Source organism: Oncorhynchus mykiss, chromosome 32 (genome assembly GCF_013265735.2).
Source record: "Oncorhynchus mykiss isolate Arlee chromosome 32, USDA_OmykA_1.1, whole genome shotgun sequence".
In the NCBI taxonomy this organism is placed as follows: Eukaryota; Metazoa; Chordata; class Actinopteri; order Salmoniformes; family Salmonidae; genus Oncorhynchus; species Oncorhynchus mykiss.
Window position 1 is genome coordinate 37,709,479 of NC_050572.1, and position 15,503 is coordinate 37,724,981.

The 15,503-nt window shown below is 45.4% G+C and overlaps 1 protein-coding gene across 3 annotated transcripts; it reads right to left on the bottom strand.

The window, feature by feature from the left end:
* Positions 1-1,481: 1,481 nt before the first annotated feature.
* LOC118946531 (sperm acrosome membrane-associated protein 4-like) lies at positions 1,482-12,645 on the bottom strand. Of its 3 annotated transcripts, none has more exons than XR_005041405.1 (3): positions 12,501-12,645; positions 2,633-2,767; positions 1,482-2,397 (listed from the first exon to the last, which is right to left on the bottom strand). XR_005041405.1 is itself a non-coding variant. In XM_036971737.1 (3 exons), exons 1-3 carry the CDS (start codon positions 3,755-3,757, stop codon positions 2,159-2,161), a joined length of 426 nt encoding a protein of 141 aa, XP_036827632.1. In that variant the 5' UTR covers positions 3,758-3,830; the 3' UTR covers positions 1,482-2,158. The 3 variants fall into 3 exon arrangements, 1 of the variants encoding a protein (XP_036827632.1); XR_005041404.1 differs by lacking the exon at positions 12,501-12,645 and adding an exon at positions 4,394-4,677; XM_036971737.1 differs by lacking the exon at positions 12,501-12,645 and adding an exon at positions 3,706-3,830.
* Positions 12,646-15,503: the final 2,858 nt, after the last annotated feature.

The following is a 15,503-nucleotide window of genomic DNA, read 5'->3' on the forward strand; positions in this document are numbered from 1 at the left end:
TCAATGTACCCAATCTTTTTGATGCTGAGTACATCAACTAATTTTGGTTGAAATGGTTTTGCTTTTTTGTTGATGGGAACGCTGACATCAAAACGCTGCTGTATTGAGCTTTTGATGTTTGTTTTCTGTCATTGTGCCAACTCACAATAGCATCTCTGAATTCTCTATTAGATTGTAATTTTCCATCAGCAGGGAAGTGCTGACCAATCTTATCTGGTTTGCTCAATTCTTCCCATATTCGAGCTGAATTGGTAGAATGCTCATGCGCCTCTTTCAGCGCCTCTATGGCTTTTTGAAACTTTTCTTCCTCGAGCCCCCCTTTACAAAGGAGAATCGGGGCAACCCGTCGCCATTTCAATAGTTATTATTCTGACGCCTCTCCTGAAGGTGTGCAGAGCATTTAGATTTCCTCAACCACAGCTCTAATACACACCATTTTTTAATTTTTTTTTAAATGTAGGTAGTTATACCCACTTCCCGGAGAGTAGTTACGGTATAGCTACCTAATAATTTGGCCAAAGGACCTGATACCTTGCATTAGAAACAATACTGAAGTGTTTGGCAATTTTCTACTGGAGAATGCTGGTGACCTAATGTCTTATGCCAGTGTTACGCCTCATATCACTGTTGTTGACAACACACACAACCAGTAGTATTCACAGTTGTCTTCCTATTTACACATAATCAGTCACGGTTCCCCGCCCCGATAGGGCATAAACCAACCTCTCCTTATTGCTATTGCTAATACATTCAAATTATGTTAAAACAACATTTGAATATCTTCTTGCTTTTCTAACCATGAATGAGGCTCTCCTCCAGAACTTGTAGGCAACCTTTATCCCCATCCACATTCCCACTAACAACCTTTCATCTTTAATCAAGCACAGATACTCTCAGATTTCTCCTATTCTCCACCATTTGCACTTCCTTCCTTTGTCCTTCTACATGGGCTATTCTATTCAACCTTTCGTACTAGTACACATGCATGAAAATATATCCACACACACACATTTTACTGCCTCACGGCCACCGCGGCTGGGACTTTCGTCCCACTTACGGATCTCTCAGGGGAACACCCCCACTAGGGACCTATCCTACACAGAACCTACCCTACACTGTAGTTAGCTATCGATCTAGGGACCTATCCTAACGGAACCTACTGTATCCTACACCATAGATCTCCCTATGGATCTCGGGACCTATCCTTACGGAATCAACCCTACACCAATGATTGATAACCGTTTGTATCACAATGGAACTACTGAATAAACTCAGGCTTTCTAGGTCCATATCCTATAATTGTTTCAGCCTATGACTCTGAGTGGTAACATGTGTAGGAACTGTGCCTACCTTGTTTTTGGTGCCGGGCTCCTGTTTCACTGATTCGGACTCTCTAGTTTGACTGTAAATCGTGATGAATCGTGTTGACAATGCCAACTGTTCAGTTCTGTACAAACAGAATAAAACTCACAGACGACTAGTAAAGCTCAAACCAAGTGTATCCCCACATCGGGGTCAAACAGCTGAAAAGACAAAGACATGTTTCCACCAGCACAAGTATTTATACTATTTGGCGGCGTCTCCTTCTTGCACATCTAGATAGCCAATACAGCTCTGTTGAAAGGAACAAACTTAGGTGGTGTGTATGTAATAGAACTGTTCCTTGTCGCTGTAGCTGACGTGACCTCGGCCCACATTCCTCACCCCTTTCCTAATGCACGGCTATCCAACCTAATCAGTGACTGAAACCAGACTGTTACCCTTTGGCCCTCTCCATAGGATCCATGAGATTTAACAATAACATTATACATGTAAAGTAGTTATAGTATGGGAACATGAAAAAGTACATATTTCATGCTAGAACAGCATCGACACATGAGAAAACCAGAGTCAAGCCGGTTTAAACATGTAGCGTGAACAAAACAAACTGGGACGGTCTTCTAGTTCTTCAGAATCAGAATGTGTCTTCTACTTCCTCTAGCTCAGCATTTTCCAAACTCGGTCCTCGGGACCCCAAGTGGTGCACGTTTTGGCTGTTGCCCCTAGCTTGATGATTTGTTGATTATTTGAATCAGCTATGCAGTGCTAGGGCAAAACCCAAAACGTGCACCCCTTGGGGTCCCGAGGACAGAGTTTGGAAAACCCTCCTCTAGTAGGTCTAGTACAGCATGCTCCACACGGAGGCCACCAGGGCGGCGCCAAGAGCTGTGGTGACAGAGAGCTTGGCGGAGGTTGCGCCGCTAATTGTGACTGGGTTGCACTTGTTGGAGTTGCAGCAGGCCTTGACGGAGGTGTAAGTGGTGCCCAGGAGGGTGGCGTTGGTGGTGGTGTTGCACATAGCACTCTCCAGACAGCCTTGGGTGTTGAAGCCTGCGAAAGTAGTGAGGGAAGGGAAGGCTAGAGAGAGAGCGAGAAAGAGCGAGAGAGAAAATAGTAGAATGACAGTTAGAATGACAGTGAACATGATGCTGTGTGTGTGTGTGTGTGTGTGTGTGTGTGTGTGTGTGTGTGTGTGTGTGTGTGTGTGTACAAGGGTGGGTAGTTTCTACTAAGCAGGTCATCCAGGTGGGCTGAATGAGAAGAGGGGATGGGTGAGGGAGGTGGGGGGGTTGAGGCGGGGAAGGGTACTTACTAGCCCTTCCAGTGAAGCAGCTACTTGTGTTGATTATGCAGACCTCATCCGCAGTGTTCGTGCAAACACCCAGCAGGCCCACACTACATTTGTTGCATGTCAGGGATACAAGTCCAAACTTTGAGGCGGACTCGGCTGAAACACACAACGTTGGGTGGTGTTAGACAATTAGATAACATGGCTTCACAGACAATGAATGACCATTGTTTTGTCACTAAGTAATTCATTGTTGGGGGTAGAGAGAGAGTGAGAGGAAACATGACGCACATTCATTACGTCACTCTATTCTGTTCTATACTGTTATTGTGCATTATATGAATTCTATGCCAACACCAAAGCAATAGTCATCACCAAAACCTGCTGTGGTTGAACTGAAGGCCACACCCAGTTTTGATGTATGGCCATAGACGTCTGAAGACCACAGACCACACCCTTGTTTGGTGTGCTATTCAATGAATGAGGAAAATCACTGAAATGGCATGCCATTACAACATAGACATTGCATTGATCATACAAATCCCTCTCTCATCATTTAAAACTCATCTCTCTAGTCTCCATTATTCTCTTTTGGTCTCTACAAGTGTTATGTAGTAATCTCCGATTTCTTTGAAAAATCCCCTAGCGGTGCAAGCAAAAAAATGGGGAAAGTGATCTCTACCTTCTACATTCCACACCCACTCCCTTGCTCTCTCCATGCTGTAGAATACACCACTAGCCAATGCTTACCTTTTCCACCAGCATCGCTTCGTGCTTAAAAAATGTTTTGCCTGGAGATGCTGGATATTGCTACATTACCAGCCAACAAACTCAATAAAAACTTTATGGATGAAACGACAACCATGGATAAGTCAAAAAAGAAACAACAAATAAATGAACTGACCCTTCAAACTGAATGGCATTGACACTTTAACTCACATGATGAAACCTATGGCGGAGGATTGTTGGATTAACAACCCTTTAGCTAAATTGGCCCTGCCCTAAAATGATAACCATTGAAATCAACTATTGTCCAAGCAAACTGCATCCTCAGTTTTGTTTGTGAGTGAGTGGCATTGATTATCGGTTAGACTCACCCGGCATAAAAGATGCAGCAACTGCAAGGATTCCGAAAATGATTTTGTTCATCTTGACAAAAGTGATGAATTGAGTTTTGATCCCAGAAAGAATTATTTTCAAAAGTCTAGTGTACTTAAAGTTGGCAGTGACAACAGAATGGTGAAGCATGAGTTATAGACCTGGGATTATATACTGTCAGAGTTGGGTTGGTATGGGGGGCAAAGGGAGGGGGTCAAAGGGAGGAGGGGGTGGAGGGTTCAACTAGGCTTCTGTCAAGTACACCATAGAACAGGTATTCCCAAACTGGGGTTCCCCCTGGGGTACGTGCAATGCCGTCAGGGGTACGCCAAACAAAAATGTGATTCACATTTAAGGGACTGCGAGTGGATGTTAGGTAGAGTGGAGAGGAGCAGGACAGCCTTTTTTTACAAGGCTATCACTGCAGTATTATTCCTAATGATTCCTCCTTAGATCTTGGAGTACCAGTAAAAGCAAGACTAGGCATACAATAGCTTGTCGTACACTTATTTCAAGCATTTTATTTTCTACTACTAGTCTATCGAGGAGATATTTCAGTTTGCTCTTGCTTGCTGAATGTAAAATACAGAAACCCGAAATGACTGGCTGTGAGTTTGAAAGGAGAGAAAGAGAGCATGCGATGGTGTGATCAAAATACACCATATGAGTATCCTGCTAATAATGTACCTTTCTGGACCTTGTAAACTGTCGAATAGACCCATAACTGATCCAAATGGTTGCGTAATCAGGCCTAGGCAGTATGCAGTTATTTCGGCATGAAGCATTCAGAACAGGACGTTTGAGCGGTTATTCAAGTTAGCTTACAACACTGCAGTTTACAGCCATAGCCATTCATTGAGTAGGTCTACTCTCTTGAAAACAATAACACATTCTTGCACCGTGTTGTTGTAGCCTATAGATAGAATCATGTTTAAAAACGTAGGCCTAATCAGTAGTGGAGCTTTGCGTGCCTGATGTCCTGGGGACTGCAGAGCGCAGCCTGTAGGAAGGCACAGATCTGCCATTTCATGATCTGTTAGCCAGAAGAAAAAGATTGCTTGCACAACAACAAAAAATTGAATCTTTTGTTGTTGAATTTCTACATTTAATTTAAATAAGAGTTTCTATATTATATTTTTCATTAGGCTACATGTAGTCTACATTGAAGTAGGCCTATTATTTGCAGTTGTTGCTATGACAATGAACACACCCTGAAGCACTGAATGGTCTATGTTAACACCTTATTCATAGGCCTACAGCGTGCAGTAGCATGCTTTGATCAGTTTATTATAGGTTTAGGCTACTGTAGAACGATAAACTTTCCTCAAGTGTGGATGCTCGCCAACATTTTATAGTTATGTGTAATTTATCGGTGGTGTGGACGGTCCTTAATGCTTAAATAGGCAAATGCTGCCCTCTAGCAGATGAATATGATATGAACTACAGCAGTGGTTCTGAACCACGTGTTGATTTGATAGAAAGCGTGACTGCAACATTGATAGCATACTAAAAAGTGATTTCATATTCCAGCTATTTAAATTATCATTTGAAGGGGGAGGGTTAGATGTTTTTTTTTCAATTGCTCGGTGAGGGCCAGGTAAAAATATATTTTACCTGGGGAGGGCCATGCATTTTCATTTCAAAGAGGTCCAATTAAATCCAGGTATCCCTCAATATAATTAACGTTTACTCCCTGACTATAATATTTCACCTTCCTTATTCAGGAAAACATACTAACAGTGGTGGGAGCAGACATTTTGATCAAGGGAGACCTTTAGAAAATATGCATATTGTCTCTAACACTAAACATGCAAATATGTATTTGACAGTATGTTTGTATGTTTAGTGGAGCACCAACCCGTGCAGTCCAACTCAGTCTCACCATGGCCCTTGGCTCCATCTGGAGTACCTTTGCCCCTAGACAAACCCTTCACAATAAGGACACCTCCTCCATAGGTTTCCATTGAAGGGGGTTGTTGTAGGTTGTAGTTCTTAAATACACAATGTACTGAAACTGGTTTTATTCTGTGAAAGACTGCAATGTTTATTAAGGCTAGTTTCACTACGCTTTTGTTCCAAGTACCAACTCAAACTGGTTGCACCTCTAGTGCTTAGACTAAACAACATCGGTATGAACAGTTAACCAATGTCACTGTATTTACATTGGGAACATGTCAGAGTGATTAAGTACTTTTTAATTGCATAACTTCTTCTCAACCATGTCACTATCCTTTATCTTCATATCTAATGAGTTGTTGATTTTACTCTCTGTACTTTTTTTTATAAAGATAAACTTTCTATGTATTCTATGTACAATAAATAAACATACCACATATGACACTTTTAAAAAATACCTACTACTACGAGACACTACATTATGTGTGTGTGTGTGTGTGAAATGGTTGAACAAATAATAAAATAATATAAATAATTTACAGATACTAACTGCATTCCGGACTGTTCTTTTCCGACAAACGTCCGCTTAACACCCTCATGGAAGACGATAAAACCTGCTATACTTCATTCTAGTCTCCATCTGCACCAAACTGTAATTTTCCCCATTAATTTGATTAGTAATCTTTCCTCACCATTTTCTATAGAGTGAGTACATTTTCCGGGATTAGGCCTCCGACTCCTATTGAAAACAACAAACACTACCCTCCTACAAGATGAAGACTAATATTTTGATAGGGCTAACTGTCCTGGTGGTCTTCATAGCCGTGGCTAAATCCTATCGGAATCATCTGTCCCTATGACAATATTCAAAGACGGGTACAGTAAGACCTTGTGATTTGATTAGTTAGGGTTGATCACAAATTCTGAAGTAGGTGCTTTTATTTTCTAAAGCTATAAATTGTTTATATGGGATGGTGGTACACTCCTCTACGTATGACCCCCTTGGTAAATATGATGGTAGACATCCATGGGATGCATGTTACCTATTCTGTACACAACAAAAGGAGTATTGGGAACTTGAGAGTGATTTCTATTGTTATAGTCTGATTTCCAGGAACAATTATACATGAGTACCTAGGCCGTTCTGCTATGACAAACGGAGTCTGCTGTGGTAGCATTACCTTCACTAATTAAAAAAAATATTAATTCCACTCTAATGACTGAACCACATGTAATTGGCAACTTTGTAGATGAAAGAAGCCAGCGAACACTCCTCTAGTTTCAGGGGCTGCACTGTGTGTACAATATCAATTTACACAGTATACAATCGAGTAGACCATTCGTCTTAATGTACATATCTAATACATGTACTTACTGTGAACGTCTAAACATGTATGTTTCTGTCATGTTGTGTCTTGTCTCTGTCCTTTCCCTTCACCCTGTCTCCCTCTGCTGGTCGTTGTTATGTTACCTTTTCTCCTCCTCTTTCCCCCAGCTGTGCCTTGTCTCCTCCTAACTACCCATTCACCCCGTTTCCCACCTGTTCCCTTTTTCCCTCTGATTAGGTCCCTATATCTCTCTCTGTTTTTGTTCCTGTCCTTGTCGGATTCTTGTTTGTTTGTGTTTCATGCCTGAGCCAGACTATCGTCATGTTTGCTGTAACCTTGTCCTGTCCTGTCGGAATCTGCCGGTCTATCTGAGCCTACCTATGTTTGGTTATTAAAGAAGCTCTGTTTAAGTTAGTTCGCTTTTGGGTCCTCATTCACTCACCATAACAGAAGAATCCGAACAAGAATGGACCCAGCGACTTCGGATCCTCTCCACTCAGCCGTCGGAATCCAGGGAGCGATGCTAGGCAGACACGAGCAGGAATTGTCTGCTGCTCGACATGCCGTTGAGACCCTGGCCACCCAAGTCTCCAACCTCACAGAACAGGTTCACCATCTCCGCCTCGATCCACCGGCCACTTCCAGGGCTTTCGAATCTCCGGAGCCCAGAATCAATAACCCGCCGTGTTACTCTGGGGAGCCCACTGAATGCCGCTCGTTCCTCACCCAGTGTGATATTGTGTTTTCTCTCCAGCCCAACACTTACTCCAGGAGCACTGCTCGTGTCGCCTACGTCATATCTCTCCTTATTGGACGGGCTCGTGAGTGGGGCACGGCAATCTGGGAGGCAAGGGCTGAGTGTACTAACCAGTATCAGGACTTTAAGGAGGAGATGATACGGGTTTTTGATCGATCTGTTTTTGGGGAGGAGGCTTCCAGGGCCCTGTCTTCCCTATGTCAAGGTAATCGATCCATAACAGACTACTCTATTGAGTTTCGCACTCTTGCTGCCTCCAGTGGCTGGAACGAGCCGGCTTTGCTCGCTCGTTTTCTGGAGGGTCTCCGCGCAGAGGTAAAGGATGAGATTCTCTCCCGGGAGGTCCCTTCCAGCGTGGATTCCCTGATTGAACTCGCTATTCGCATTGAGCGACGGGTTGATCTGCGTCACCGAGCTCGTGGAAAGGAGCTCGCGTTCTCCGTTGCCCCCCTCTCCGCATCACTACCATCTTCCTCTGCCGGCTCGGGAGCTGAGCCTATGCAGCTGGGAGGTATCCGCATCTCGACTAAGGAGAGGGAACGGAGAATCACCAACCGCCTCTGTCTCTATTGCGGTTCTGCTGGTCATTTTGTCACTTCATGTCCAGTAAAAGCCAGAGCTCATCAGTAAGCGGAGGGCTACTGGTGAGCGCTACTACTCCTGTCTCTCCTTCAAGATCCTGCACTACCTTGTCGGTCCATCTACGCTGGACCGGTTCGTCAGCTTCCTGCAGTGCCTTAATAGACTCTGGGGCGGAGGGCTGTTTTATGGACGAGACCTGGGCTCGGGAACATGACATTCCTCTCAGACAGTTAAGGGAGTCCACGGCCTTGTTCGCCCTGGATGGTAGTCCTCTCCCCAGGATTCAGCGTGAGACGCTACCTTTAACCCTCACTGTTTCTGGTAATCATAGCGAAACCATTTCTTTTTTGATTTTTCGTTCACCTTTTACACCTGTTGTTTTGGGCCATCCCTGGCTAGTTTGTCATAATCCTTCCATTAATTGGTCTAGTAATTCTATCCTCTCCTGGAACGTCTCTTGTCATGTGAAATGTTTAATGTCTGCTATCCCTCCTGTTTCCTCTGTCTCTTCTTCACAGGAGGAGCCTGGTGATTTGACAGGGGTGCCGGAGGAATATCACGATCTGCGCACGGTGTTCAGTCGGTCCAGGGCCACCTCTCTTCCTCCACACCGGTCGTATGATTGTAGTATTGATCTCCTTCCGGGAACCACTCCCCCCCGGGGTAGACTATACTCTCTGTCGGCTCCCGAACGTAAGGCTCTCGAGGATTATTTGTCTGTAGCTCTTGACGCCGGTACCATAGTCCCCTCCTCCTCTCCCGCCGGAGCGGGGTTTTTTTTTTGTCAAGAAGAAGGACGGGTCTCTGCGCCCCTGCATAGATTATCGAGGGCTGAATGACATAACAGTTAAGAATCGTTATCCGCTTCCTCTTATGTCTTCAGCCTTCGAGATCCTGCAGGGAGCCAGGTTTTTCACTAAGTTGGACCTTCGTAACGCTTACCATCTCGTGCGCATCAGGGAGGGGGACGAGTGGAAGACGGCGTTTAACACTCCGTTAGGGCACTTTGAATACCGGGTTCTTCCTTTCGGCCTCGCTAACGCTCCAGCTGTCTTTCAGGCATTAGTCAATGATGTCCTGAGAGACATGCTGAACATCTTTGTTTTCGTTTACCTTGACGATATCCTGATTTTTTCACCGTCACTCCAGATTCATGTTCAGCACGTTCGACGTGTCCTCCAGCGCCTTTTAGAGAATTGTCTTTTTGTGAAGGCTGAGAAGTGCACTTTTCATGCCTCCTCCGTCACATTTCTCGGTTCTGTTATTTCCGCTGAAGGCATTAAGATGGATCCCGCTAAAGTCCAAGCTGTCATTGATTGGCCCGTCCCTAAGTCACGCGTCGAGCTGCAGCGCTTTCTCGGCTTCGCGAACTTCTATCGTCGTTTCATCCGTAATTTCGGTCAGGTGGCCGCTCCTCTCACAGCCCTTACTTCTGTCAAGACGTGCTTTAAGTGGTCCGTTTCCGCCCAGGGAGCTTTTGATCTCCTCAAGAATCGTTTTACATCCGCTCCTATCCTTGTTACACCTGACGTCTCTAGACAGTTCGTTGTCGAGGTTGACGCGTCAGAGGTGGGCGTGGGAGCCATTCTTTCTCAGCGCTCCCTCTCTGACGACAAGGTCCACCCATGCGCGTATTTTTCTCATCGCCTGTCGCCGTCGGAACGTAACTATGATGTGGGTAACCGCGAACTGCTCGCCATCCGGTTAGCCCTAGGCGAATGGCGACAGTGGTTGGAGGGGGCGACCGTTCCTTTTGTCGTTTGGACTGACCATAGGAACCTTGAGTACATCCGTTCTGCCAAACGACTTAATGCGCGTCAGGCGCGTTGGGCGCTGTTTTTCGCTCGTTTCGAGTTTGTGATTTCTTATCGTCCGGGCTCTAAGAACACCAAGCCTGATGCTTTGTCTCGTCTCTTCAGTTCTTCAGTAGCCTCCACTGACCCCGAGGGGATTCTCCCTGAGGGGCGTGTTGTCGGGTTGACTGTCTGGGGAATTGAGAGGCAGGTAAAACAAGCGCTCACTCACACTCCGTCGCCGCGCGCTTGTCCTAGGAACCTTCTTTTCGTTCCCGTTCCTACTCGTCTGGCCGTTCTTCAGTGGGCTCACTCTGCCAAGTTAGCCGGCCACCCTGGCGTTCGGGGTACGCTTGCTTCCATTCGCCAGCGTTTTTGGTGGCCCACCCGGGAGCATGACACGCGTCGTTTCGTGGCTGCTTGTTCGGTCTGCGCGCAGACTAAGTCCGGTAACTCTCCTCCTGCCGGCCGTCTCAGGCCGCTTCCTATTCCCTCTCGACCGTGGTCTCACATCGCCTTAGATTTTGTCACCGGACTGCCTTCGTCAGCGGGGAAGACTGTTATTCTTACGGTTGTCGATAGGTTCTCTAAGGCGGCCCATTTCATTCCCCTTGCTAAGCTTCCTTCTGCTAAAGAGACGGCACAAATCATCATCGAGAATGTTTTCAGAATTCATGGCCTTCCGTCAGACGTCGTTTCGGACAGAGGTCCGCAATTCACGTCTCAATTTTGGAGGGAGTTTTGCCGTTTGATTGGGGCTTCCGTCAGTCTCTCTTCCGGCTTTCACCCCCAGTCTAACGGTCAAGCAGAACGGGCCAATCAGACTATTGGTCGCATCTTACGCAGTCTTTCTTTTCGCAACCCTGCGTCTTGGTCAGAACAGCTCCCCTGGGCAGAATACGCCCACAACTCGCTTCCTTCGTCTGCGACCGGGCTATCTCCTTTTCAGAGTAGCCTCGGGTACCAGCCTCCGCTGTTCTCATCTCAGTTCGCCGAGTCCAGCGTCCCCTCCGCTCAGGCTTTTGTCCAACGTTGCGAGCGCACCTGGAAGAGGGTCAGGTCTGCACTTTGCCGTTATAGGACGCAGACTGTGAGGGCTGCTAATAAGCGTAGAACTAAGAGTCCTAGATATTGTCGCGGTCAGAGAGTTTGGCTCTCCACTCAGAACCTTCCCCTTAAGACGGCTTCTCGCAAGTTGACCCCGCGGTTCATTGGTCCGTTCCGTATTTCTCGGGTCATTAATCCTGTCGCAGTTCGACTTCTTCTTCCGCGATACCTTCGTCGCGTCCACCCGGTCTTCCATGTCTCCTGTATTAAGCCCGTTCTTCGCGCCCCCGCTCGTCTTCCCCCCCCCCCCCCCCCATCCTTGTCGAGGGCGCACCCATCTACAGGGTCCGCAGGATTTTGGACATGCGTCCTCGGGGCCGTGGTCACCAGTACCTTGTCGATTGGGAGGGGTACGGTCCTGAGGAGAGGAGTTGGGTTCCCTCTCGGGACGTGCTGGACCGTGCGCTGATCGAGGATTTCCTCCGTTGCCGCCAGGTTTCCTCCTCGAGTGCGCCAGGAGGCGCTCGGTGAGTGGGGGGGTACTGTCATGTTGTGTCTTGTCTCTGTCCTTTCCCTTCACCCTGTCTCCCTCTGCTGGTCGTTGTTATGTTACCTTTTCTCCTCCTCTTTCCCCCAGCTGTGCCTTGTCTCCTCCTAACTACCCATTCACCCCGTTTCCCACCTGTTCCCTTTTTCCCTCTGATTAGGTCCCTATATCTCTCTCTGTTTTTGTTCCTGTCCTTGTCGGATTCTTGTTTGTTTGTGTTTCATGCCTGAGCCAGACTATCGTCATGTTTGCTGTAACCTTGTCCTGTCCTGTCGGAATCTGCCGGTCTATCTGAGCCTACCTATGTTTGGTTATTAAAGAAGCTCTGTTTAAGTTAGTTCGCTTTTGGGTCCTCATTCACTCACCATAACAGTTTCAGTTTTTTATCATGCTGTCTCCTTGCATTCTTCCACCTGATGCCACTCGTCATTAGCAACAAGCTCATGTTCAGACAGGTGCTCCTACCTATCTACTGTATCATTATTTGTATTGTATTGTCTTGTGTTGCACTGCACTGCACATGATTCATCAACTTCTCTTGCCTCTCCTCCATGTGCCACAGCCCAGTCTCTGACCTATATGCAGTGCAGTGTGGGAATATTCTGGACATGTTTATTTCCCACAAACATGGTGTGTGACAACTCCACTCTCAACTGCTACACCGGAGAAGCAAGTAAGGAAGCCTGTACACCAAAAACGTGTGAATAAGCAATGAATTCGCTGATATAACGTCAATGTCATAATGAACCAATCACTGAAACATCGTATCCAAAATCCACTCCATCTAGAATTAAATGCCATAGGGTTTCTGAAACTTCACAGCCGTGGCTGTCTGGACACAGACCTGTGTGGCAAGACCACCGCTGCAACCATCCTGGGTGCTGGTGTCACCAGCAGCTTCTCATGCTGCCAGACAGACTTGTGTAACAGGGCTAGCTCCGTCCATGTCTCTGTAACTGTAGCTCTCAGTGCCGCCCTGCTTGCCTGGTGGAATCAGACTGGAAAATAGGAAATAGGCATATCTGATATGGGCAGAAAGATTACATTCTTGTTAATCTAACTGCACTATCCAATTTACAGTAGCTATTAGAGTGAAATAATACATTGCTATTGTTTGAGGGGAGTGCACAGTTATAAACTTGAAAATGTATTAATAAACCAATTAGGCACATTTGGACAGACTTTTGTATTTATTTATTTATTTCACCTACAGTGCCTTGCGAAAGTATTCGGCCCCCTTGAACTTTGCGACCTTTTGCCACATTTCAGGCTTCAAACATAAAGATATAAAACTGTATTTTTTTGTGAAGAATCAACAACAAGTGGGACACAATCATGAAGTGGAACGACATTTATTGGATATTTCAAACTTTTTTAACAAATCAAAAACTGAAAAATTGGGCGTGCAAAATTATTCAGCCCCTTTACTTTCAGTGCAACAAACTCTCTCCAGAAGTTCAGTGAGGATCTCTGAATGATCCAATGTTGACCTAAATGACTAATGATGATAAATACAATCCACCTGTGTGTAATCAAGTCTCCGTATAAATGCACCTGCACTGTGATAGTCTCAGAGGTCCGTTAAAAGCGCAGAGAGCATCATGAAGAACAAGGAACACACCAGGCAGGTCCGAGATACTGTTGTGAAGAAGTTTAAAGCCGGATTTGGATACAAAAAGATTTCCCAAGCTTTAAACATCCCAAGGAGCACTGTGCAAGCGATAATATTGAAATGGAAGGAGTATCAGACCACTGCAAATCTACCAAGACCTGGCCGTCCCTCTAAACTTTCAGCTCATACAAGGAGAAGACTGATCAGAGATGCAGCCAAGAGGCCCATGATCACTCTGGATGAACTGCAGAGATCTACAGCTGAGGTGGGAGACTCTGTCCATAGGACAACAATCAGTCGTATATTGCACAAATCTGGCCTTTATGGAAGAGTGGTAAGAAGAAAGCCATTTCTTAAAGATATCCATAAAAAGTGTCGTTTAAAGTTTGCCACAAGCCACCTGGGAGACACACCAAACATGTGGAAGAAGGTGCTCTGGTCAGATGAAACCAAAATTGAACTTTTTGGCAACAATGCAAGACGTTATGTTTGGCGTAAAAGCAACACAGCTCATCACTCTGAACACACCATCCCCACTGTCAAACATGGTGGTGGCAGCATCATGGTTTGGGCCTGCTTTTCTTCAGCAGGGACAGGGAAGATGGTTAAAATTGATGGGAAGATGGATGGAGCCAAATACAGGACCATTCTGGAAGAAAACCTGATGGAGTCTGCAAAAGACCTGAGACTGGGATGGAGATTTGTCTTCCAACAAGACAATGATCCAAAACATAAAGCAAAATCTACAATGGAATGGTTCAAAAATAAACATATCCAGGTGTTAGAATGGCCAAGTCAAAGTCCAGACCTGAATCCAATCGAGAATCTGTGGAAAGAACTGAAAACTGCTGTTCACAAATGCTCTCCATCCAACCTCACTGAGCTCGAGCTGTTTTGCAAGGAGGAATGGGAAAAAATGTCAGTCTCTCGATGTGCAAAAATGATAGAGACATACCCCAAGCGACTTACAGCTGTAATCGCAGCAAAAGGTGGCGCTACAAAGTATTAACTTAAGGGGGCTGAATAGTTTTGCACGCCCAATTTTTCAGTTTTTGATTTGTTAAAAAAGTTTGAAATATCCAATAAATGTCGTTCCACTTCATGATTGTGTCCCACTTGTTGTTGATTCTTCACAAAAAAATACAGTTTTATATCTTTATGTTTGAAGCCTGAAATGTGGCAAAAGGTCGCAAAGTTCAAGGGGGCCGAATACTTTCGCAAGGCACTGTATATTTAACCAGGTAGGCTAGTTGAGAACAAGTTCTCATTTGCAACTGCGACCTCTCCAAGATAAAGCAAAGCAGTTCGACACATACAACACAGAGTTACACATGGAATAAACAAACATACAGTCAATAATACAGTAGAAAAGTCTATATACAGTATGTGCAAATGAGGTAGGATAAGGGAGGTAAGGCAATAAATAGGCCATGGTGGCGAAGTAATTACAATATATTAAACACTGGAATGGTAGATGTGCAGAAGATGAATGTACAAGTAGAGATACTCGGGTGCAAAGGACCAAGATAAATAAATAAATACAGTATGGGGATGAGGTAGTTGGATGGCTATTTACAGATGGGCTATGTACAGGTGCAGTGATCTGTGAGCTGCTCTGACAGCTGATGCTTAAAGCTAGTGAAGGAGATATGAGTCTCCAGCTTCAGTGATTTTTGCAGTTCGTTCCAGTCATTGGCAGCAGAGAACTGGAAGGAAAGGTGGCCAAAGGAAGAATTGGCTTTGGGGGTGACCAGTGAGATATACCTGCTGGAGCGCGTGCTAAGGGTGGGTGCTGTTATGATGACCAGTGAGCTGAGATAAGGTGGGGCTTTACCTAGCAGAGACTTGTAGATGACCTGGAGCCAGTGGGTTTGGCGAAAAGTATGAAACCAGGGTCAGCCAATGAGAGCGTACATGTCGCAGTGGTGGGTAGTATATGGGGCTTTGGTGATAAAACAGATGGCACTGTGATAGATTGCATCCAATTTGTTGAGTAGAGTGTTGGAGGCTATTTTGTAAATGACATTGTCGAGGATCGGTAGGATTGGCAGTTTTAAGAGGGTATGTTTGGCAGCATGAGTGAAGGATGCTTTGTTGCGAAATAGAAAGCCGATTCTAGATTTCATTTTGGTTGGAGATGCTTAATGTAAGTCTGGAAGGAGAGTTTACAGTCTAACCAGATACTTAGGTATTTGTAGTTGTCCACATATTCTAAGTCAGAACCGTCCAGATTAG